Raw genomic sequence first — 24,966 nt, 5'->3', positions numbered from 1 at the left:
CTCTGTAAGTGATGCCATCTTGATGGTTTATGTAATACATGCATGCTATATTGTCCGTCATGACCTTTGTGTGCGTACCTCTGATCAGCAAAAGGAAATGAGCACACGCATTTCTGGCCACTCTGAGCTTGTGTAGATTGATGTGAAGGCATGTCTCAGATGGAGACCATTTGCCCTGCACTGTGAGATCACTGAGATGTGTGCCCCATCCTACGAGGGACGCCTCAGTGGTGAGAAGTAGTGATGGAGAAGGATGCACAAACAGGATTCCCAGGCAGGTGTTTGTCAGCACTGTTTGCTTTTGGTGGGCATAGATAGGATTTTGTCTTTGTTCAGTCTGTAAACCGAATTGAAGCATGACTGGAGGCATTTCATGCAAAGTTTGGAAAGAGCTATCCCAGATGTGCTCATGGCCATGTGCCCCAGAAGTGGAAGGCAGTGTCTGGCTGATATTTGAGGACTGGATTGCACCGTCTCTATAAGTGTGGAAAGACTGAGGAATCTCTGTTGTGGAAGGAGTGCTCTCGCTCAGACGAGACTGGCTCCTATGAATTCTAGTCTCTGACCTGGTCTACACTATGGGGTTAGGTTGAACTTAGCTGTGTTAGGTCGATTTTAGAATGAATGCGTCTACACAACCAACCCCGTTCTGTTAACCGAAAGGGCTCTTAAAATCAACTTCTGTACTCCTGCCCGGTGAGGGGAGTAGCGCTAAAATCGACCTTGTTGGGTCAAATTTGGGGTAGTGCAGATGCAATTTGACGGTATTGGCCTCCGGGAGCTATCCCAGAGTGCTCCAATGTGACCGCTCTGGACAGCACTTTGAACTCCGATGCACTAGCCAGGTACACAGTAAAAGCCCCGGAAAATTTTGAGTTTCATTTCCTGTTTGGTCAGCGTGACGAGCTCAGCAGCACAGGTGACCATGCAGTCCCCCCAGAATCGCAAACGAGCTTCAGCATGGACCGAAAGGGAGACACTGGATCTGATTGCTGTATGGTGAGAAGAATCTGTGCAGGCCGAACTCAGATCAAAAAGAAGAAATGCTAATATATATGCCAAAATCGCACAGGGCATGGTGGAGAGAGGCTACAACAGGGACACATAGCAGGGGGACCCTACCACTACCCCACCACTGTCTGTGGACACCTGCAAGGGGGGAGTCTCACACAACAGGGAGTAGGCTTTTGCGGGTGATGATGATGATGAGGAGGAGAATGTGCAGCAGGCAAGCAGTGAAGCCGTTCTCCCCAGCCTCCAGGACCTTTTCATCAGTCTAGAGCCAAGGCGGGATCCCCAACTCTGAAGCTGGAGAAGGCACCTCTGGTGAGTGCACATTTGTGACTACAGTACAGGGTTTAAAAGCAATAGTGTTTAATGTTTGATTTGCCCTGAAGAATTGGGATGCATTCGCGGCCAGTAAGCTACCCGAAAAGTCTGTTAATGTGTCTGGGCATGGAGCAGGAATCCTCCAGGGACATCTCCATGAAGCTCCCCTGGAGGTACTCTAAAAGCCTTGGCAGAAGGTTTCTGGGGAGGGCTGCCTTATTTCGTCCTCCACGGTAGGACACTTTCTAAGCCAACAAGAGCACAGACCCCCACTGCATCCATTGTATAACCGCCTGCCCTCCTCCCCAAGTTCCATATCCTCCTCACCCAGACGCCCAAGAACGCAGGGGCAGAGGCTCCGGGCACTCCAGAGGATGGCCCAAGCGACAGAAGGCTGTCATTCAAACAGTTTTGATTTGTAGAGTGGCTGCAATAAGCAATATGGCCTTGTCCTTCCCTCCTCCTGCACCTCACCCACCCCACCCAGGGTACCTTGTCAGTTATCTCACTTTTTTTTTTTAATGAATAAAGAAAGAATGCATGGTTTCAAAACAATAGTTACTTTATTTCCTTTGCCAGCTGTGATCGAAGGGGGAAGGGTGGTTGGCTTACAGGGATCAATCAAGAAAGGGAGGGGGTTTGCAGCAAGAAGAAACACACACAGCTGTCACACTGTACCCTGGCCAGTCATGAAACTGGTTTCCAAAGCCTCTCTGATGTGCAGCGTGCCTAGCTGTGCTCTTCCAATCGCTTGGGTGTCTGGCTGCTCAAAATCGGCCGCCAGGCGATTTGCTTCAACCTCCCACCCCGCCATGAACGTCTCCCCCTTACTCTCACAAATATTACGGAGCACACAGCAAGTGGCAATAACAGTGGGAATGTTGGTTGCGCTGAGGTCTAACCTAGTCAGCAAACAGCACCAGCGAGCTTTTAAACGTCCAAAGGCACATTCTACCACCATTCTGCACTTGCTCAGCCTATAGTTGAGCTGCTCCTTACTACTGTCCAAGCTGCCTGTGTATGGCTTCATGAGCCATGGCAGCAAGGGGTAGGCTGGGTCCCCAAGGATAACTATTGGTATTTCAACATCCCCAGTGGTAATTTTCTGGTCTGGGAAGTAAGTCCCTTCTTGCAACTGCTCGAACAGCCCTGAGTTCCTAAAGATGCGAGCGTCATGCACCTTTCCTGGCCATCCCACGTTGATGTTGGTGAAAAGTCCCTTGTGATCCACCAGTGCTTGCAGCACCATTGAGAAGTACCCCTTGCAGTTTACGTATACTGGTTGGCAACGTGGTCCGGTGCCAAGACAGGGATACGTGTTCCGTCTATCGCCCCACCACAGTTAGGGAACTCCTTTGCAGCAAAGCCATCCAGTATGACCTGCACATTACCCTTGACAGCAGAACATTAGTGATTGCATTGGCTACTTGGATCACAGCAGTCCCCACAGTAGAATTGCCCACTCCAAACTGATTCCCGACTGACCAGTAGCAGTCAGGCGTTGCAAGCTTTCACAGAGCTATTGCCACTCACTTCTCAACTGTCAGGGCAGCTCTCATCTTGGTATTCCTGCAATTCAGGGCGGGGGAAAGCAACTCACAAAGTTCAAGGAAAGTGGCCTTACGCATGCAAAAGTTTTGCAGCCACTATGAATCATCCCATACCTGCAATGCTATGCGGTCCCACCAGTCTGTGCTTGTTTGCCGAGCCCAGAATCAGTGTTCCTCTGCCGCCATTATGTCCCAATTGCCACAGCCCGTGCTTTCAGGAATGTCTGTGCCCATGACCTCATCACAATTGTCCTCGTGCTGGTCTCTTAGCCCAGTTCTGCACATACTCCAGGATAATGCGTGAGGTGTTTACAATGCTCACAACAGAAGTGGTGAGCTGGGCAGGCTCCATGCTTGCTGTGATATGGTGTCTGCATGGGTAACCCAGGAAAAAAAGGCACGAAACGATTGTCTGCTGTTGCTTTAATAGAGGGAGAGAGGGGCGGGCGACTGATGACATGTACCCAAAACCACCCTCGACAATGTTTTTGCCCCATCAGGCATTGGGAGCTTACCCCAGAATTCCAATTGGGCAGTGGAGACTGCGGGAACTGTGGGATAGCTACCCACATTGCACCATGTCTTAAGCCGATGCTAGCCACGGAATTGAGGACACACTCCACTGACTTAATGCGCTTAGTGGGGACATACACAATTGACTGTATAAAATCGATGTCTAAAAATTGACTTCTATAAAATCAACCTAATTTCGTAGTGTAGACATATCCTCTGTTTTGGTATTAATGTCTATTTTCGTGCATTGATTTGTAGGCCCAGATTCTTGAATAGATCCAGAGTGGCATGGTGCTTCGATGAAGGAAAACACCCTGAGGAGACAATCATCCAGGTAAGGGTAAATCATAATACCCTGGGAGTGTAGGTGGGCTGCCACCACAGGGAGGACCTTGGTGAATACTCTGGGGGCCAATGAGAGGCCAAAAAGGGAGTATCCTGTACTGGTAGTGGTCCTGAGCTAGTGTGAATCTGAGCTATCTTCTGAAATACGGTAAGATAGAAATGTGGAAGTAAGCATCTTGGAGGTCGAGGACCGTGAACCAGTTTCCCTTTTCTAATGCTGGAAAAATCATCACCAAAGTGACTGTATTGAATTTCTGAGCCTTGACAAATTTGTTGAGTTCTCTGAGGCCTAGTATGGGTCTCCAACCTCCCTTTTTCTTGGGTATCAGGAAGCAGAAAGAGTAAAAGCTTTTGTGTCTCAGATGTAGGGACACTAGTTCTATGGCACGTACGTTGAGGAGGTGGTCTATCTCTTGTCGTAATAGGCTCTTGCGACAAGGGTCACTGAAGAGGGGCAGGGAAGGGAGTTTGGGGGGCAGGAGGAGGGAGGGGAAATGATGGAGTACCCATCTCGAATAATCACAAGTACCTGTTTGTCAGAACGTATCCGTTCCCAGGTCCTGTGGAACAGGGCGAGATGGCATCCATAGGGATGAGAGGGGTTTTCCAGGGCTTGATGCTACTGAAGAGAGTGGTCTGACAGCACCTCGACCAACCCATCAAAATTATCATTTTGAAGTGGACAGCTGTGAAGAAGTAGGTTGAGGGCCTTTCTGTTTGGAAAAACTGGATTTCTTTCTTTGGGGTTCATACGAGCGTTCGGATGAATATTGTGATGAGTGGGGCCTGAACAAAGGCTGAGGACTATACTTTCTCTTCTACCCAGGGTGCAGATTCCGAGCAATTGAAGAGTAGCCGTGGAATATTTTAGGGTGTGGAGGGAAGCGTCTGTCTTTTCCGCAAAGAACTTTGTACCTTCAAAGGGAAAGTCCTCTGTGGTTGTTTGCACATTTTTGTGGAAACCAAGTAAGTGCAGCCAAGAGACTCGTCTGATCATTAACGAAGTGGAAATGGAATGTTCCGCCACATCAGCTGCATTGAGTGCAGACTGGAGTGATGTCTTTGCCACTAGTTGGCCTTTGTTAATAATGGCTTTGAATTAATCCTTGTGAGAATCTGGGGGCTACTCAATAAAGGAATTGAGTTTTGAGTAGTTGATGTAATCATATTTTGCCATTAAGGCTTGATAGTTTGCTATACGGAACTGTAGAGTGGCTGAGAAGTATATTTTTCTCCCAAAAAGATCGAGGTGCTTCCAATCCCAGTCACAGGGTGTGGATTTCAGATGATGATGATGGTCTTCTTGAATTCACAGCATCCACAGTGATAAAATTGGGGGGCAGCTGGGAGAAGAGAAATTCTGTGCCTTTCGCCGGCATGTAATGTTTTCTAGTGGCCCTCTTGCACGTTGATAGGAACAATGCCGGAGTCTGCCATCTGAGTTTGGCAGGCTCCAAGAGGGCCTCGTTAATAGGGAGGGCTACTTTGGACTATGCAAAGATGTGTAGAATGTCCAATAGTTTATGGTGTGGTTTGGTCATCTCTTGTAATGGTAATTGTAATGCATCTGCCACCCTCTGAGCTAGCTCCTAGAAAAGCATGAAGTCATCTGCTAACGATGGAGGAGGCGGCATCACTATCTTGTCTGGTGATGAAGATCAGAAGTTGGTCTGGGAGGTAATCTCCTCCTCAACTTCAGCCTTTTGTTCCTCTCTTAACAGTGTAGCGGTGCTCGGATGCCCTCAATGTGGCGGCCGAAGGAAGGCGTCTCATGGACTACTGCTGATAGGCCATGCTAGAGCCAGGAGAGGCACAGTATCTGTGCGCTAGCCAGGGGTCCCAGTAAGGGCACTGAGAGGGTAGGAAAGGCCCTGGAGGTTGGTAACACAGATGCCCATACCAAGGAGCCTGGGGGTCAGAGGGTACAGTTGAAAGGTCTGTCACCTACCAGAAGTCCAGTGGTGTTGCAGTCGTCAGTATCCGTAGCATTTGGTGGTGCTGAGATGTCTGCACCAGAGCTGGCGATCCTAATCACACAGTCTGCTGGTGTTTGATATGCTGACGGTGGTACTGGAGTGGATTCTCTAAATTTTCTCATACCGAGACAATACCAATTATTCCTGGCCTGTGCCCATCAGGTCTTTCGGCAGCCCAACACTTTCTGTCGGGGTGGTACCGTGCAAAGCCCTTGGTACTGGATTTAGATGGCTTCAATGCCATCAGTACCAATGATACCAAGCGAGCCGGATATCATTTTTGGCTCGGTTGGGGCTCGCTGTGGGAACTTATGGCTCTTTTCTTAGAGGCCTTGTGAGAGTGGCTTGTGGTTGGCTTCTTAGGCTCCCCTCTCTTAGATGTAGAGGGTTGTGGTGAGGATTCCTACTGTCTGGAGAATTGGCATGGCTCCGAGGGTAGCTGGAGGGCCCCTTCCATTAAGAGGAGCTGGAATCTCAGTTCTCTATCTTTTCTGGATCTGGGTTTCAATTGTTGGCAAAAACCCACACTGCTGTGGAATGTGGCTCTCTCCCATACAGCGGACGCACTGCAAATGTCAGTCACTGGGATAGATTCTTTGCAATTCAGACACTTCTTGAAGCCTAATGAACTGGGCATACCCTGTCCAGGGGTGTCCCCAGATGCAGGGGCTAGGGGGTCAAAGAAACAAAGTTGTGTTGTTGGGGTTTTTTTTAGCTAAATAAACAAACAGAATATAAAGGAGTGAAAAAAGAAAATGGAGCTCTAAAAGATTAGATAAACTATTAGCAATTCTATAGAAGGTAACCATCTACTTATGAACAACTCCATTTATAGCCAGGGGCAGTTGAAAAAGAACTGAGGAGGTTTCACCCGGGCAACGCTGGTTAGCCTTGTGGCAGACCACGAGGGCCAGGGCAGTGCATGGGCGGGCCTAAAGGACACTGTTACCAAAATTCTCTTAGCAGCAGCGCAGGGACACATACACCTACAGTGGAGTACCCACAGGGGCACTTTTCCAAAAACATCATCACATTCTTATTTGCAAAGGACAGACCAGTATTGAAAGGAAAGGAATATCCTTCTGGGGCAGGGACCCCAGTCATTAAAAAGAGACAGACAATGCTAGTGGGGGACTCAATTATTAGAAAGATAGATAAGTTGGACTGTGTGATGAACAGGAGACCACATGGTGAATTGCCTAAAACAGGCAAAGATAACAGATCTCACAAGACATTTAGACAGATTTATAGATAGCACTGGGGAGAAACCAATGGTCATGGTACATGAAGTAACAGAGATCCTGGAGATGAAATTTAGATTGCTGGGTAAGAAATTAAAGTCCAGGACCTTCAAAGTAGAATTCTTTGACATGCTTCCAGTTCCATGCAGGACCAGTAAGACTCACTGTGTGGATGAGACAATGGTGTAGGGAGGAGGGATTTAAATTTATTAGGAACCGAGAAACCTTCTGGGGAAGGAGTGACCTATACAGTGGGGATGGAATCCACCTAAACCAAATGAAACCAGACTGCTGGCATGTAAAATTAAAAAAATTGCAGAGGATTTTTTTTAAACTAAGAGCTGGGTGAAAGCCAACAGATGTCAGGGAGCACACAATTCCGATAGAGACATCCATTAAGGATGAATTTATTAAAGGGGGCACTCTTTATACTAGTAAAGAGGATAGGAAAGAAGTTAGTAAAGTATAGGTAGGTACTAATGAGTAACAATTAAACAAGAGAGTCCCATTTAAATATGAAGGCAAGCAACTGAATATTGACAAAATGTACAAGTGCTTATATACAAATGCTACAAGTGCAAATGCTACCAAAATGGGTGAACTAAAGTACCTGGCATTAAATAAGGATATTGGATATAATAGGCACCATACAAAATTAGTGGAATGAGGATAATCAATGGGACACAGTAATACCACAGGGAAAAAAAGAAAAGAAACAAGGAATGACAGAGTAGGTCATGCAGTGGGGGAGTGGCATTAAAGAATGCAGAGTCAAATGAGGTAAAAATCTTACAGGAAACAACTGTACAAAATCTCTATGAACAGAAATTCCATGCTTGAATAAAATGAGTATAGCAGTATGCATATACTACTGACCACCAGACCAGGATGGTGTCAGTAACTGTAAAACTTAGGGAGCTTAGAGGGTCTATGAAAGCAGAAAATGTAATAATACCAGGTGATTTCAACTATCCTCATATTGACTGGGTAAATGTCACCTCAGAGCGTGATGCACAGATGATTTGTCTTGATTTACAGTCCTAGGTGGAGCACATGATCTGGTTCAAGAAGTAACTACAGCTGAACCGCTCAGTAATAGTGACCATAATGTAACTAAATTTAACATCCTTTTAGGGGGGATAATACCAAAAAAGCCCACCCCAGTCACCTTTAACTTTAAAAAAGAGAAAACTACACAAAAATGAGGATGCCCGTTAGATGGAAATTAAAAATAACAGCATGGGGACTATTGAAAAACACCATAATAGAGGTTCAGACTAACTGTATACTCCATATCAGAAAAGACAGTAAGAGGATCAAAAGAATGCCACCATGGCTAAACAGCAAAGTAATGGGAGCCATTAGAAGCAAATTGGGATCCTTTAAAATTTGGAAGTCAGCTCCTAGTGAGGATAATAGGAAGGTGCACAAACTCTGGCAGGCTAAGTGTAAAAACAGAATAAGGCACAACAAGAAAGAATTTGAGAAGCGACTTCCTAGAGATGTAAAAATTAATAGTAAGAATTCTTTTAAGAACACCAGAAGCAGGAAGACTGCTGAAGAAATAGTAGAGCCACTAGCTAACCAAGGTGTCAAAGGAGCACTCAAGGAAGACAAGGCCATTGTAGGGACACTAAATGAATTCTTCCCATCAGTCTTCACTGCAGAGGATGTAGGGGAGATACCCACATCAGAGATATCCTTTTAGGCGATAAACCTGAAGTACTGTCTCACACAGATGTGTCAATAAAAGAGGGTTTAGAACAAATTAGTAAATTAAACAGTATAAAAGTCACCCAGACCAGATGTTATTCATCGAGGAGTTTTGAAGGATCTCAAATATGAAATTACAGAAACACTAACTGTAATATGTAATCTATTGCTGAACAAGCATATGTACCATATGACTGGAAGGAAGCTAATGCGATGCTGATTTTTAGAAAGGGTTCCAGAAGCGATCATGGCAATTACACCCTAGTGAGCCTAGATTCAGTATCAGGCAAATTACTAAAATCTATAGTAAAGAACAGAATGATCAGACACATAGATACACACGATTTGTTGGGGAACAGTCAACGTGACTTTTGTAAAATGAAGTCATGCCTCACCAATCAATTGGAATTCCTTGTGGGTGTCAACAAACACATCAACAAAGGTAATCCAGTCAATATAGCATACTTTGATTTTCAGAAAGCCTTTGACAAGGTCCCTCACCAAAGGTTCTTAAGCAAAGTAAGAAGCCATGGGATAAGAGGAAGGGTTCTCTCATGGATCAGTCACTGGTTAAAAAATAGGAAACAAATCATAGGACCATCATAAATTGTCAGTTTTCACAGTGGGGAGAGGTAAATAGCAGGGTCCCCCAAGGATCTGTTCTGAGACCAGTTCTATTCATCATATTCTAAAATGATCTGGAAAAAGTGGTGAACGGTGAGGTGGCAAAGTTTGCAAATACAAAATTACTCAGGATAGTCACATGTAAAGCAGACTGCAAAGAGTTACAAAGGGATCTCATAACTGGGTGATGGGGCAACAAAACTGCAGATGAAATTAATCGTTCGTAAGTGCAATGTAAAGTACATTGGAAAAAATAATCCCAACTACATGTATATAATGATGGGCTCTAAATAAGAGATGAGAGAAGTTACTCACCTTGTGCAGTTACTGAGATACTTTCAGATGTGTGTCCCTGTTGGTGCTGCACTTAAGGTGAGTCTGCATCCCCGTGACCGGAGATTCTCAGTAGCACTGCCTATTTGGGCTGCACATATGCTCCCCTGGTCTCGTGGCACCCCCTGGCAGCTGTACAGCGCTGTGGCCAAACCTCCCTCACTTCCTTCTCCACCTAGAGTGCTTGTCTGAACTCTGAAGCAGAGGGAAGGAGGGCAGGTAGCAGAGCACCCACAGGGACACACATGTCAAAGAACCTCAGTTACTGCACAAGGTGAGTAATCCTCTCTTCTTCGAGCAGTCCCTGTGGGTGCTCCACTTTAGGTGAATCCCTAGCTGGAAGGATGGGTCTTAGGAGTTTGATCTGCAAGGGATGATAAAATAGTTAGTCCTATAATAAAGCATCTGAGGTTGAGCCTTGCTCAATTGCATAGTGCTCTGTGAAGGGGTGAGCTGATGACCAGGTGGCTACTTTACAGATGTTCATGATGGACACATTGTTCAGGAAGGCTATTGAAGTGAAGACCGATCTGATGGAGTGTGTTCAAGTTCCTGGTGGGGGCTGCAGATCATGTTGGCAGTAGTAACGGTGAACGCGCCTGGAAATCCTCTGCTTAGATATGGCTGATCCTTTAGACCTTTCCGTAACAGAAAGAAATAGCTTGGGTGACTTTCTGAAGGTTTAGTCCTTTCAGGATGGAATGCTAATGCCCGTCTGACATCTAGAGTGTGGAACATTGCCTCTCGTTTGTTCTCGTGAGGTTTAGGGAAAAAAGATGGGAGGTGGATATGTTGATTCAGGTGGAATGAGGAAGGTATTTTGGGTACAAATGTAGGGTGTGGTCTTAAAGTGACCTTGTCTTTGAAGAAAATTGTATATGGGGGGTATGCCATGAGAGTCCCTAGTTCTCCTACACATTGTGCCGATGTGATGGTGACGATGAAGACCACCTTCATCGATAGGTGCATAAGTGAACATGTTTCCATGGGTTCGAATGGGGGACCAATGAGACAGAGTAGTACTAGGTTAAGGTCCCAGGGTGGAGTGGGAACTTGTATTTCAGGATAAAGGTTTCAAATACCCCTAAGGAACCATTTAGTGATAAGATGGGTGAAAACTGAGAAGCCATGAACTTTGTGATGGAAAGCTGCGATGGCTGCAAGGTGTACTCTAAGTGAGCTCGATGATAGTCCAGATTTCTTTAGCTCCAGTATGTAATCTAGTACCAGTGGCAAGGGGGAGGTAATAGCTATGGCTTGCCGGTTCTGGTACTGTATGTGGAATCTCTTCCATTTGTGCAGGTAAACATAATGTGTAGTCGACCTTCTGCTATTTAATAGTATGTCCCTTACACCTTCTGAATAGGTCATTTCATTGTCCTGAGACCATGGAGGAACCATACCTTCAGGTGGAGGATCTCTAGGTTCAGATGATGAACCGGCCTGCATCCTGAGACCAGAGATATGGAAGAAGAGGAAGATTGAGTGGTGGGCATACCACCATCTGCAACAGGTAAGGGAACCAAGTTTGTCTGGGCAGTGTAGGAGTTATCAAGAGGACTACGGATTGTTTGGCCTTCATCTTGTGTATTACTCTGGATATTAAGGAGGTAGCGGGCAAGCAGACGCACATCCCACTTGATGAGGAAAGCATCTCCTAAAGCAGTGGTTCTTAACCCGGGGTACAAGATGCCCTTTCTATGGGTGCGAGACATGCCAGATTTTTTTAGAAGGTAAATAACTGAAAACACAAATTAAGCACAGGCACGTAAGTACAACTACTTTGTTTCATCAAACCTATGTATTTATTAACATTAGACTTTAATGATTACTGTAATATACAAACAAAAATATATCTAGGTTTAAAGAACTGACCTACTTCAACGATTTTTGATAAGGGACAAGAGAACATATTTTGAGAACCAAAGGGGTGCAGGCTGCAGTAAAGGTTAAGAACCACTGTCCTAGAGATTGGGAGCCCAATCCTATTCTTGAGCAGAACTGTGGACACTTGGCATTCTGGGCTGTAGCAAAAAGGTTTATACTTGGGAAACCCCAATGTCTGAATATATTCTGTCAGACCATGGTATTTATTTCCCACTTGTGATCATCAGAGAATTTTCTGCTTAGTGCATCTGCTGTGGTGTTTTGACATCCTGGTAGACAGGTAGCTGATATGTTGATGTTATGATGGATGCACCAGTTTCATTATCTCAGTGCTTCAGGGCAAAGAGAATGTGACCTTGCTCCCCCTTGACAATTTATATAAAACATGCAAGTGATGTTGTCTTTCAGTACCTTGAGGGTCTTGCTCCTGATCAGAGGTAAAAAATGTGAGCATGCGTTGCAGACTGCTTATAGTTCCAGTAAATTGATGTGTAATGTTGACTCCAAGAGGGACCACCTGCAACTTGTGTGGTTGTTCATGGCAGCACAGTCTTCAGCACAGGCTGTGCAAGCCTGCCTGGAAATCCTGGGCACATACTTGCATTTCTAACCGATACTGAAGCCCATGTTGTCACAGCTTCACTGCTATTTTTATCGCTCCATTTAGATTAAATCTAGTGCAGGAGTGTTTACACAAGATGCAAATCAAATTTCTGACTGCAGTGTAGACATACCCTAAAATAAAGGTATCATTTAGAAAATACTTAGTGTGTGTTGCATTGATGGCAAAAAAGTGAAAGTATCAATATGTAGGGCTTGTAGTGTTTGAGATAAAGTTCTAATTTATTGATGTCTTGGGAAGCTTCTGAACTACCCTTAAGTTTTTGAATACCAAAGCATACTTGGGTCAGACTGTAGCTCTTGGCCCTCACACTGAGTAACACATTAAGGGAGGCTTCTTTTTAAGGTTAAAGGAAATATCCATCCCTTTAATGAGTGAGTAAATTTAATAATGTAGGAAGGAGACATAAAGAGCCTTTCCCTCTAGAATACAAAGCAGTAAGGTATTTCTGAAATCTTATGTTTAAGAGAATGCTAGGTTTGGGGACCAGCTACTGGTCTGGCTGGCACACCATCACCCACATGTTTCTAAGTGGCAGTCAGGCCTCAAGCCCTCTTGAGAATATGCTGAAAAAATGCAGACAAGTGAGAGGAGGGAAACATTCATTCTTTTTAAAGTGAGTCTACACTTACTGAGAAACATAGGGTGCAGACACTGCACACCCAGCCAGCACAGTTATAAATAGCAGTGTAGATGGTGAGGCATCGTGTAAGAGAGTAGAGTATAGTCAACTGTCCTATACACCTGAATCCCCCAGGAAATATAACCTATACTGCTCTCTACATGCCCAAGCAGTGCCTCCCAGGGCTACACTGCTGTTTTTAGCAATGTAGTGTTATGTGGCCTCCCCGGAGCCTCCTCCTGCTACAGCCTTTTCCCACCACAGTGCAATGCCTCAGCAGCAGGTGCCTGTAATCCTAGATATACATTATTAGACAAATACTAATTACTAAACCCCACAAAATTACTGATCTTAAAATTGATGCAATATATATGAAACTGTCTGACCGTTTTTACTGATTAAAAATAACCCTGCACATCTGCTAATGGTTAAATATTTGCATTCCTAATGAAGCACTTTAAGCTACTTATGAGCTCCTAAAGTTAGTGAACAAAATGTTAGGCTTTTTAAAATTAAATAAATAAATGAATAAATAAATAACTTTGCTGTAATATTATTCATTTCTTTCTATAATTAATATGGATGCCTATATAACTTACATTCACATAGTTTGCATTTATGTAATCTTCGTTTCCCTGCAATATTATCCGTGTGGCGTCATCTGTAAAAAAAAAAAATTAAAATATTAAAAAAAATTAACAATTGGGTGGCATGCTTTATTATCACCTCCTTTCATTCGATCAAATAACCAAGTCATCACAGGCACATGAACAAAGCATAGAAGTGTTTTAGAATGTAACATGGATGCACAATTACACAACTTTGATTATATAATAAATTCAGTAATGGCAAAACTCAATGTGGTGGTTTTATAACATGTAAAGCATTATTTAGAGGATAAAAGAAAACAGTCAAATTTTGTACTTAGTACTCACAAGGTAGAACATCTTTGTATCGATTTTTGTCCATATTTTGAGGTATTTTTGCACACGTAACAGCCAGCCCTGGCTTCTTTCTATAAAGTTGCTACAAAACAGATATGAAAGAGGTAACATTTTGAAGAATTTGCTTATGCAAAAAACACTATAGACACTAAATAGATCCACATGTAAATGCATATTCTTTTAAAAGAAACTTATGTAAAGCAACTATGCAATGTGAAAGCCATCTTTTTTTCACTGCCTACAAAATTAAAGTGAGGGTGATATTTAAATTCCAAAAACACAAGAACAAAAACCCTACTATTATTGCTAGTCCATCATCTTCTGTACATGAATGTCCGAAAAAAATCAAGGAAATGTGTGAGAGTCATTGACTGTTCCCATGTCTTATGATAAATATTGCAGAATGTTGGATTAGAAAGAGAGGAAGAAAGAAGACGGCAATAAAAAGCAGAAGAGAAGTAACTACTGAAGACTGGCACTTCCCAGAATGAATGGTAATACATATTCATGCACATGTTAACTTACTAGACTAAAACTGCTATTTTCCACGGACTTTGGGGGTGGGTGTGAATGGTGGGGGGGCAAAGTCTACTGCATTTTAGCTGTGAAATTCTGAAGTGGCTTTTAAAAAACAGCTTAATAGCAGGATATTAACAACAGTCCATTCACATTAGACCTATGCAAATACCATAAAACATGCTTTTCGAATGTAACACACTCGAATATGGAATTTATTAATTAAGTTTTTGCTAAACAATAGAACAGGTGTCCAGTGTGCTGTGAAAAAGAGATGTGTAAAGAGACAAGAGAATGGTGCTGAACAACCAACATGGAAGAACAAGCAAAGTTATTTCAGGGAGACAGAATGAAAAAAATTCTGAAATGCTGGGTGCAAAAGAAAGGATGGACTTCTTTAATTGTGTCCGTGACAACAAATCAACCCTACTTCAGATCTATATTGAGGAGTATGGGGTCATAACCTCTGGTAACCATGTCTTATAGTCTTACTAATGCACACACCAGATGCCCTCAGAATCCTCAAAGCACTTTTCGAATCTCTATGTAACTTGACAATCTTTTTATCATCTCTCTTGGGGGCATTGTACTCATGTATATCATTAACACATATGACTAGAAATACACAAGCACATTGCAACGGAAGAACCCTCATTTAAATGCTTAAATACTTTGTTGGATAGAGGCCTCAAGGAACAGTGAATTAAACGGGGTCTTGCAGATGTGTGTGTTATTTTGGAACGGAGTCTATCTGGAATAAATATGAATTTATAATGGTGTAAATGAAAACACACTGGGCCTATATGGATGACATGCAGACAATGAGGCAAGGGAATGAATTGACCAAGGTACAGAGTCTACTGCAGGGAAAATTTTTATGTGACTACGTAATTAAATTTTTAACTCCCCCCCACCCCCCCAAATGTTATGACTGTGATGTGACTATAGTTTTGGTATGTCTTAACATACAAGAGCTTCATTTTGCAACATATATATGTCAAGTGACTAATATAGATAGCTAGCTAGATAGATAGATAGGGGCTGTCAAGTGATTAAAAAATTAAGCACGATTAATTGCACTGTTAAACAATAATAGAATATTATTTATTTAAATTGTTTGGATGTTTTCTACATTTTCAAATACATTGATTTCAATTGCAACACAATACAAAGTGGACAGTGCTCACTTATTTTTTTATTACTAATATTTGCACTGTAAAAAACAAAATAAACAGTATTTTTCAATTCACCTCACACAAGTACTGTAGTGCGATCTCTTTATCATGGAAGTTGAACTTACGCATGTAAAATTATGTACCAAAAAAACCTGCATTCAAAAATAAAAAAATGTAAAACTTTAGCGCTTATAGGTTCACTCAGTCCTATTTCTTGTTCAGTCAATTGATCAGACAAACAAGGTTGTTTACATTTGCAGAAGATAATGCTGCCCGCTTCTTGTTCAGTGTCATCTAAAAGTAAGAACAGGTGTTCTCATGGCACTGTTGTAGCCAACATCGCACAATATTTACATTCCAGACACGTTAAAGATTCATATGTCCATTTATGCTTCAACCACCATTCCAGAGGGCATGCGTCCATGCTGATTATGGGTTCTGCTCGATAACAATCCAAAGCACTGCGGACCGATGCATGTTCATTTTCATTATCCGAGTCAAATGCCACCAGCAAAAGGTTGATTTTCTTTTTTGTTGTTTCGGGTTCTGTAGTTTCCACATCGGAGTGTTGCTTTTTAAGACTTCTGAAAGCATCCTCCACACCTCATCCCTCTCATATTTTGGAAGGCACTTCAGATTCTTAAACCTTGGGTCAAGTGCTGCAGCTATCTTTAGAAATCTCACTTTGGTACCTTCTTTGCGTTTTGTCAAATCTGCAGTGAAAGTGTTCTTAAAATGAACAACGTGCTGAGTCATCATCCGAGACTGCTATAACATGAAATACATTGCAGAACGCGGGTAAAATAGAGCCGGAAACATACAATTCTCACCCAAGGAGTTCAGTCACAAATTTAATTAACACATTTTTTTTAATGAGCGTCATCAGCATGGAAGCATGTCCTCTGGAATGGTGGCTGAAGCATGAAGGGACATACGAATGTTTAGCATATCTGGCATGTAAAGACCTTGCAATGCTGGCTACAAAAGTCCCATGCAAATGGCCGTTCTCACTTTTAGGTGACATTGTAAATAAGAAAAGGAGTACTTGTGGCACTTTAGAGACTAACCAATTTATTTGAGCATGAGCTTTCATGAGCTACAGCTCACTTCATCGGATGCATCTGATGAAGTGAGCTGTAGCTCACGAAAGCTCATGCTCAAATAAATTGGTTAGTCTCTAAGGTGCCACAAGTACTCCTTTTCTTTTTGCAAAGACAGACTAACATGGCTGTTACTCTGAAATTGTAAATAAGAAGCTGCAGCATTATCTCCCGTAAATGTAAACAACGTGGTTGTCTTAGCGATTGGCTGAACAAGAAGTAGGACTAAGTGGATTTTAGGCTCTAAAGTTTACATTGTTTTGTTTTTGATTGCAGTTATGTAATAAAAAAATTCTACATTTGTAAGTTGCACTTTCACGATAAAGATATTGCACTACAGCACTTGTATGAGGTATTGTTTCATACTCTCTGTGTGTATATAAAGTCTGCTGCAGTTTCCAGGGTATGCATCCGATGAAGTGAGCTGTAGCTCACGAAAGCTCATGCTCAAATAAATTGGTTAGTCTCTAAGGTGCCACAAGTACTCCTTTTCTTTTTGCGAATACAGACTAACACGGCTGTTACTCTGAAACCTGAAAAATACTGTTTCTTTTGTTTATCATTTTTACAGTGCAAATATGTGTAGTAAAAATAATATAGTGTGAGCAATGTACGCTCTTTATTCTGTGGTTATAATTTAAATATATTTGAAAATGTAGAAAAAATCCAAAAATAGTTAATACATTTCAATTGGTATTCTATTATTTAACAGTGCGATTAAAACTGTGATTAATCGTGATTAATTTTTTTGAGTTAATCGCAATTAACTCATGCAATTAATTGACAGCCCTAATATAATATGAGAGAAACAATTTTTCAAGATCCTAAGAAATGTATAACTTAATTAGCTTATACCTTTTATGATTATCAATTTATCTTCCTTCGCAGTTCTATTAAGTATTATTACAGTATTATTAAGGCCAAGCCCACTTACTATCTTTTACTGTGATCTTAAAAAAACCCGCTTCCTGTAAAGGATATTGAAATATTCTGTTTTACAGGGGCCATAGTCTTATTTCATCTTTATGTTCTCTTCAATGTTGTAGAGATACTGAGAATTATTTATAAAGAAAACAGATCACAAACTTTCAGGCCTGAAGGTCTTAAAATTTTCACCCTGTCATTACTTGGCAGAACAAGAGAACAGCTCAAGCGTAAGTCTTTATTTCCTTCAAATCAACAGAATTAACTTATCTTAAAATGAAGATCTGTTTACAAAGCACGATGTATATATACACACAATACATATTTAAATTATTATGTTCATATATTTCCATCCCCCACCCTCAACTCTACTTTTACCTTTTTGAAGTAAAAGAAGGTTTAAGAATCTAATCCCTAATAAATCTTGAAGAATTTTGGGGAATTTTAATTCTTCCAAAGAGCTTAATGTATCTTGCCATTTTAAAACAATATAGGCTTTAGTGTAAGATTCCATACACAAATAGAGTAAAAGCAACAGGATGCTGACAGAATATCTTTTTACATAAAAATCTGTGGTTACCAAGAGAACGTGTTGAAAATTAGTTCCTCTATAAGGTTAACTGAATCCTGATACTCAGTATCATAGTTTGCTACACATTTTCAGTTTGAACAGCATAAGCAGGAGAAAAACTCACATGGGAAGAGACCTAGTTAGTACATTTTTTAAATACTTGCATCAATTAAAATTTAGATTCAGTTTTTGGTTTGATTAGCGATTTGTGCTTTTAGTGGAAGACAAAGATATTATTAATGTCAAGATCTCAGCTCAGAGTTTTCAGAGTCCTTCCCGGCTTAAAATGTATTATGTTAAAGTCCACTCACCAGAGAGAATTTCTAAGCACAGCAGGTAAATGAATGGCTTTCTGTTTTATCACATCGTATTTGAAGATCTGCTTAGCTATTATAAGAAACCAAAGCCTATTAGCAATGGTTGCCACTGCAAACTCCACATTCCCCTTGTTCCACCACATACTGAACATATCAAAGGACAGTTTTACAAATTTTTTCTTCTCCATCTCCCCTCCCCACAACTCTGGAGAAACATATAGAGCTTCTCATAAGAAATTTTATATTTTAAAGGTGTTTTATGAGCCCATAATTCAAAAACACTTTTAAAACTGAATTTTAATAGGTTATTAAGTCTATGATATAAACTAATTACTTTGCATCCTAGAATTAAGGAACTGGCTAAGGAACCACTGACTATTTCCAAAAAATTCCTGGAGAACTAGGGAACTACCAGAAGTCTGAAGTAAACATATGTGGGATTGTTTTTCAAAAATGGAAAACTGACTCTGGCAATTACTGTTTTCTTGGAATAATGCAATGCTCTCTCTCTATCTCTAGAGATAATAAAATTCAGCTAGTGCAAATGAGGTAGTCCACTTACTAGGGCTATGTCTCCACTACACACCATTTTTCAGTGGAGTGTAAGATATGTGTAGAGCCCTGTGCGGATACAACATTTATATCTGCCGATGTGGATATCTGCAGAACTGCAGGGCTCTACCAGAAACCGCAGTGACAAAAGCAGCAGCATGTCAGGCCGCCACTCACAGGAGCCAGCACCCAGCCCAGGGAGCTCCTTTGGTGTGGCTGTACTGCCCCCAGCCCTGCCCACTGGGTGGGCACCAGGATCACTGGCAGCTCTCCCTGGTCACAGTAGCATGTGAAAGTGGCTCGCAAGCTCCCAGACAGGAGACACATGCTGCTGCGCAGAAGGGATTCCTGTGTGCGAGCTTGTGAGCCACTTGCACACACTAGTGTGACCAGGGACAGCTGCTGGTGAGCCTGGTGTCTGTTTTATATCTGTGGAAATAAATGTTGTATCCACGCAGGACACGCCAAACAAAAAGCAAGCTGCAGCCACACTGTAGCTACACATGTTAGTGAAAGGCTCTGACAGGAAGGAGGCAGCAGAAGAAAAATCTGGCAGTGGGGAGCTGGCGGAGACTTTCCCCACTGCTGGAGTCTTTCCTTACCTGCAGTGGGGAAAGGCTCTAGACGTGGAGAGCCGACAGAGTCTTTCCCCGTGGTGGGGAATGGCTCCAGCAGCTGAGAGGCAGTGGGACACTACAAAGTAAAAATAGCAGTGGAGTTGGGATGGCACAGCTTGGGTGAGAGTAGAGAGCCATACAGGGTACATACTTGGGTATACATTCACACCTTTTAGGCGTGTCTGTACCCAGGTAAGCTGTGCCTCATTGTCTACACTGCTCCTTACACCCATGCTAATGGGGCTACCCTGAGTATATACTCTACACACTGCTGAAAGAAGAGTGCAGTGTTTACATAGCCTTAGAGATAGTGTGCTCACCTCTGTCTTATTAGCTTGGATGTATGAATGGACGCATAGACTGAAAAATGTCAAAAACTGGAAAAGGGGTAAAGATGAACAATGTTGACTGAGTTGGGCAAGTATCTACTGGGATAAGAGAAGGAAAAAGTCCTTTTTATTGTTTTATTTAACATGATCGTCAGTGATCTCAAAAAAGGGGATAAACTTATTAATGAAATTTACAGAGGTTGCTACATTGAGTGCAGTTGGAAACTCCAAAAGGGATAGAGAAATACTACGAAGGGATCTAAAAAGATGAAGGGATGGTAAGAAACTTGAAATCTTTTGGGACAACTGCAAACATTATATACAAAATCCCTTGAATGGCAAGGTAATTTGCCCTTAAATTTTGTGGCAAGGTCTCCAGGTTTCTTCATCACTTTGGTGCAGCTGATTGAGAGTTTAGGAAGAGTTCAATTCATTTTTAAAAATAGAGGTGTTGATTGATTTCAGTAAGAAAATGAACAATACAATCAGCACTGTAGCCCCTATTTTATTCATTTTTATATTAAATTGATCTTATTTTATGCTGTCCCCACAGTTTAAGTTCTCACTGTGCTGCATATTTTTTGTATCAGCAAATGAACATAAAAGTTGTCAGGTGATAAGCTTGAGGTTTTGGCACCTGGGTAGGGGCTGGAAAGCAATTTGAGTCTGTGAGATAAACTCACCAGCAGGTTAATTCTGTTAATGATCAACAGCAAACTAGTTAAATTTGATATTTAAACTTGCACCTTTCGGGCTTGCCTACATTACCCACAGGATTGACGGGTAGTGATCCAGCAGGAGGGGGTGTCAATTTATCGCGTCTAATCTAGACGTAATAAATCGACTGCCGAGTGCTCTCCTGCCAACTCCGGTACTCCACAGGAGCGAGAAGTGGAAGCAGAGTCGACAGGGGAGCGTCAGCCATCGACTTACCACAGCGAAGACAGCGCGGTAAATTGATCTAAGTACGTCAACTTCAGCTTCGTTATTCACATAGCTGAAGTTGCGTAACTTAGATTGACACTTCCCCCCCCAGTGTAGACCAGGACTCAGATTTCACAATTAACAACATATTCAGATGCATGGGGCAGTTCACATTTCTTGGAGTTACTGTTTAAGACAGTGAGCAGACTCAGAAAATCATTGCAGCATTATTTACAATCTGTTCATGTTTATAAAGTTAATTTCATAACCAGAAGGGATAGAAAAATAGCTTTTAAAAATGAAATCTTAGATCCCAGAGCATAATTCAGGAATAGGGACCTAAATCATGAAGTGTTTTATGCAACAGGTCAGAACCCACACCTCAGCAGGAATGCGTTGCCATAAAATCTTTTGCTATGCATGGGGACAAGGGAGGGAAGAAACAAAATTTGAGCAGTTAGAGGGAAAAAAAAGATCCCTTTGCTCGTCAAGCTTCTGGGCTGCAGAGTGGGCTACTCTGTATCTGGGGAATTTGACATTAATGGCCCACACGTATTGGGGGGAAAAGAGGACATCATAAATCACTATAAATGAGAGTTTGAGGCCCTGAGAGCAAGAGGGACTTACAGACCCAGGTTTGGTTCACTGAATTACCTTGCCACAAGAAAAGCATTGAAGAACAACTGAAGAACAGAGAAAGGCAGCAAAAATGATGAGGGGTATGGAACAGTTCCCATAGGAGGAGAGATTAAAAAGATTGGAAGTGGGCAGTTTAGAAAAGAGAAGACTAAGAGGGGCTATGGATAGAGGCCTGAAAAATCATGAAGGGTGTGGAGAAAGTGAATAAGGAAGTGTTATTTACCCCTTCACATAAACACAAGAACCAAGGATCACCAAATGAAATTAATAGACAGCAGATTTAAAACAAACAGAAGAAAGTACTTCTTCCCACAGTCCACCTGTGGAACTCACTGCCAGGGGATGTTGTGAAGGCCAAAAGTATAACTGGGTTAAAAAAATAATTAGATAAGTTTATGGAGGATAGGTCCATTAATGGCTACTGGCCAAGATGCAGCCCCATGCTTTGGGTGTTCCCAAGCCTCAGACTGCCAGATGCTGGGACTGGACAGTGATAAACTGTTACGTGCTTTCATAAAGGATAATCCTGCATTTTCATTGTGTGACACAGGAAACTATCAAGTGCAGACTGGTATGACTTCTGTCAGAAAACTTTGTTTTTGGCATGAAGAGAATTCATAAAATTAAGATGAAGGGAGGGGGTGGGAGGCGCCTCTGGTGGTTGAACTAAAAACCTTAAACACCGATTTTTTTTTTTTTAACACATAGTGTTTCATGCAAGACCAATAACTCACGGTTCCCCAATATGGTTGAGAGTGTAAGAGTGAGCATGAGAGAGAGGGGGATGTATTAAACCTGTTGAGATGGGGTTGAATGGGAGCGATAAATGTCCAAATGCCTTAAAATCACTCCTCAGTCAGAACCACCAGGTAACTGAATTTAATGTTACCTACCTCAAATTGAATGAGTACTGTCCCGCTTTCCAGACCTTTCTTCAGTTGTTCCATAGACTCCTCTAGTGTGTCACCGTACTCTGAATACGTGCGAATAATGGATTCTAGAAAATTCTGGGAATCTGCTTCATCTTCTGACTTGGTCTCAACCAAGGGTTTAGCAACTGAAAGACAGATAGGCAAATATAGACTTTTTATATGCATCCAGTAGCAATCTTTACTTATGTTAAAACTTACTTGAGTATAATGGACATTTTCAATCCTCCTTGATGCTGCAAGTTAGGCTACTAACCCCAAACTGAGGCATCTAAATAAATTTGGCCATAGTTTTACACATGCTGACCAACCCCAGTTCTGCACAAATCCGTAAGAGTGGCAGGTGTTCAACTCCTTTGAAAAACGAGACCAATGATTTAGGTGCCTAAATATGGGTAAGATACTAGGCATCCAGATTTCAAAAGCTTAATCTAATGGTACACCAGCAACCCTATCGCATCAATTTTTGAGGAGGCAAACAGGTCACCACCACAGAAAGAAACCCATGAATTTCACCTATTGAAATTTAGAACAAAACTTATAAATATGCCCATTTCAAGAATGACAAAATGAGCTTTCTGGATTTGTTGTAAATTACATTTTTCACTGTATGCTTGTGGTGGGGAGAATTTAGTGTTATTTCCACATCTGGAATAGAAGTTTTAGAAAATGGCACTCTATTTTAAAATGTTTATCAAAATGTTTTTGTGCAAGAAACTATTTATTTGTACCATTGAAAAAATTAAAATTAAGCAGAAACTTGCTGCCATATTTTCTATTTAAAATTAGTATTGTTTAGTTTTCTCAGAATATTCACCCACTTGGGTCAATACTCTTCACTTTGACTAAAACCTCACAAAACTGCAGTTGTATGATGCAAAAAAAAGTATTCTGAGTTGAAGTGTTCCTCACTTGAATGTATAAGACTATTGGCTCAAACATTTGTGTTAGTAATCAAGAAGAGAGACGATCTCAAATGCTACCACTCTATTTCAGTACAGACCCATTCACAGAATAACTCTTGATTATTAATATATTAAATTGCAAGGGGGAAAAAGCCACAATTTAAAGGCATGACAGTCTCAATTACATTTAAAATCCTTAGTGCAGTTACCTTTCCGCCTGACCAGAAGTGCAAGCTCTCTTGTGTGCAGTTCTCTGCTGGCTTTTATAAACATTACCACTTGGTCATGAGTATGCTCTGAGATGTCTCGACCATTGATTAACACTATCTGATCACCTTCATTCAGTTTTGGAATACATGTATCAGCCTGTTTCACAACCAAAGAAAAAAAATGTCAGTTTATCCAACACCTTCAGTAGAACATTTCTAATCTCAGGGAGACTGAATTCATCGTGCAGCAAAGACAAAGTTATTCTCCTAACAAAGTCTTGCCCTTGGTATCAGAAGCTATGTCAGAGGATTCAGATCTAAAATTGTTCTAGTGGCTTCAGAATGAAGATGAGAGTAACAGTTCACACAGCCCATTAACAGCTATGCAAAAGTTTCTAATACTTTGGCATCTATATTTACCAAGCAGCCATAACTTGATATGTTTGATGCATCCGAGCTTTACAATCGGACTTTTAGCAAGATTTTGAAAATATTTAGAAATATGGACTTTTAGAAAGATGATGTAAAATGTCACACACATAAAAGAGAGCAGAATGATTAAAATAGCAAAAAATAGGTGTAAGTTTCAATTGGTATTGAGTAAAAATGCTTCATAACGTTAGTTTTGCTCCATCATCATACATGGAAACTGAAGATTAATATTAAATACCATATATGAGGGCTGTTCCTGTATTACACATCATTGGTTTTACTGAACTATAAACACAACTGATGAGTTATGCATTTTTTGTTAGATTCATACAAGCTTCTTCTTGTTCCACAGGGGAGAAGTGATCAGATTCTACCAGGGAGTTAGCAACTTTATTCCTGCCTCCCCATCAGCAATTTTCAAAGTAAGATGGTGTGGACAGGTCCTTTGATCTCCAACACCCACAGGCGCCACACGTAGGGGCAAATCCTATTCCTGCCCCTGCAGCCACAGAAAGTGGCAGGATTTAGGTGTGCCATGCATGCTGTGAACACTCCCTGATTGTGTGAAGATCTGCTAGAATCCTCCCTATACTGGACTCGGCAGTGGGCTTTGGAATTTCTCCTCTGTTCTTCACGAGTGCTCTTTAGGACTCGGCAGATCTAAGGCCAAAGCAAGGCTGTCTGAGCAAGGATCCTGTGGAGCCAAAATCTCTCTGGGAGAGGCCTGCTAGAAGCAGAACAAAATCACTCATGTTTGCTTGTTGCTAGCAAAAACAGATATTCTGTTCTGGAGGCACCCAGCAGCATCAGAATGAAGTCTAGATGCTAGAAATCTGCCCATCCTTTCAACCTAATCTTAATTGTTCCCCCACCTATATCTGTTGGTGTTGCAGAGCTTCGCTAATCAATGTCTGTTCACCCAATGTTGTTTGTGCTGTCAAAAAACAGGACTGGGAACAAGTCGTCCGGATTAGCACTTTCCTCCCTGCCTTGGTTTACATGTTTCAGGCTGAATGGGGAACAGCTGACAGACTGAGGAAGAGAAATGGGCTAATGGCATATCGCATTTGCAGGCAGAAATAATAGATGATGAAAAGAAACGGTGAGACTGGCAAAACCAAGAGGGAG

At 41.8% G+C, this 24,966-nt stretch overlaps 1 protein-coding gene across 10 annotated transcripts in view; it reads right to left on the bottom strand.

Moving 5' to 3' along the window:
- PTPN3 (protein tyrosine phosphatase non-receptor type 3) overlaps positions 1–24,966 on the bottom strand; it is a 277,972-nt gene that overhangs the window by 35,339 nt on the left and 217,667 nt on the right. For all 10 annotated transcript variants that reach the window (XM_073332642.1, XM_073332646.1, XM_073332643.1 and 7 more), the window contains 4 exons: positions 23,407–23,563; positions 22,257–22,420; positions 13,691–13,781; positions 13,355–13,416 (listed from right to left, as the gene is read on the bottom strand). In XM_073332642.1, the coding sequence (XP_073188743.1) occupies positions 13,355–13,416; positions 13,691–13,781; positions 22,257–22,420; positions 23,407–23,563 (474 nt within the window). The remainder of the gene's footprint in view (positions 1–13,354; positions 13,417–13,690; positions 13,782–22,256; positions 22,421–23,406; positions 23,564–24,966) is intronic.

Source organism: Lepidochelys kempii, chromosome 2, assembly GCF_965140265.1.
Source record: "Lepidochelys kempii isolate rLepKem1 chromosome 2, rLepKem1.hap2, whole genome shotgun sequence".
Classification (NCBI taxonomy): Eukaryota; Metazoa; Chordata; order Testudines; family Cheloniidae; genus Lepidochelys; species Lepidochelys kempii.
The sequence above is the reverse complement of the archived record's forward strand: the minus strand, read 5'-3'. Positions and strand labels throughout refer to the sequence as shown.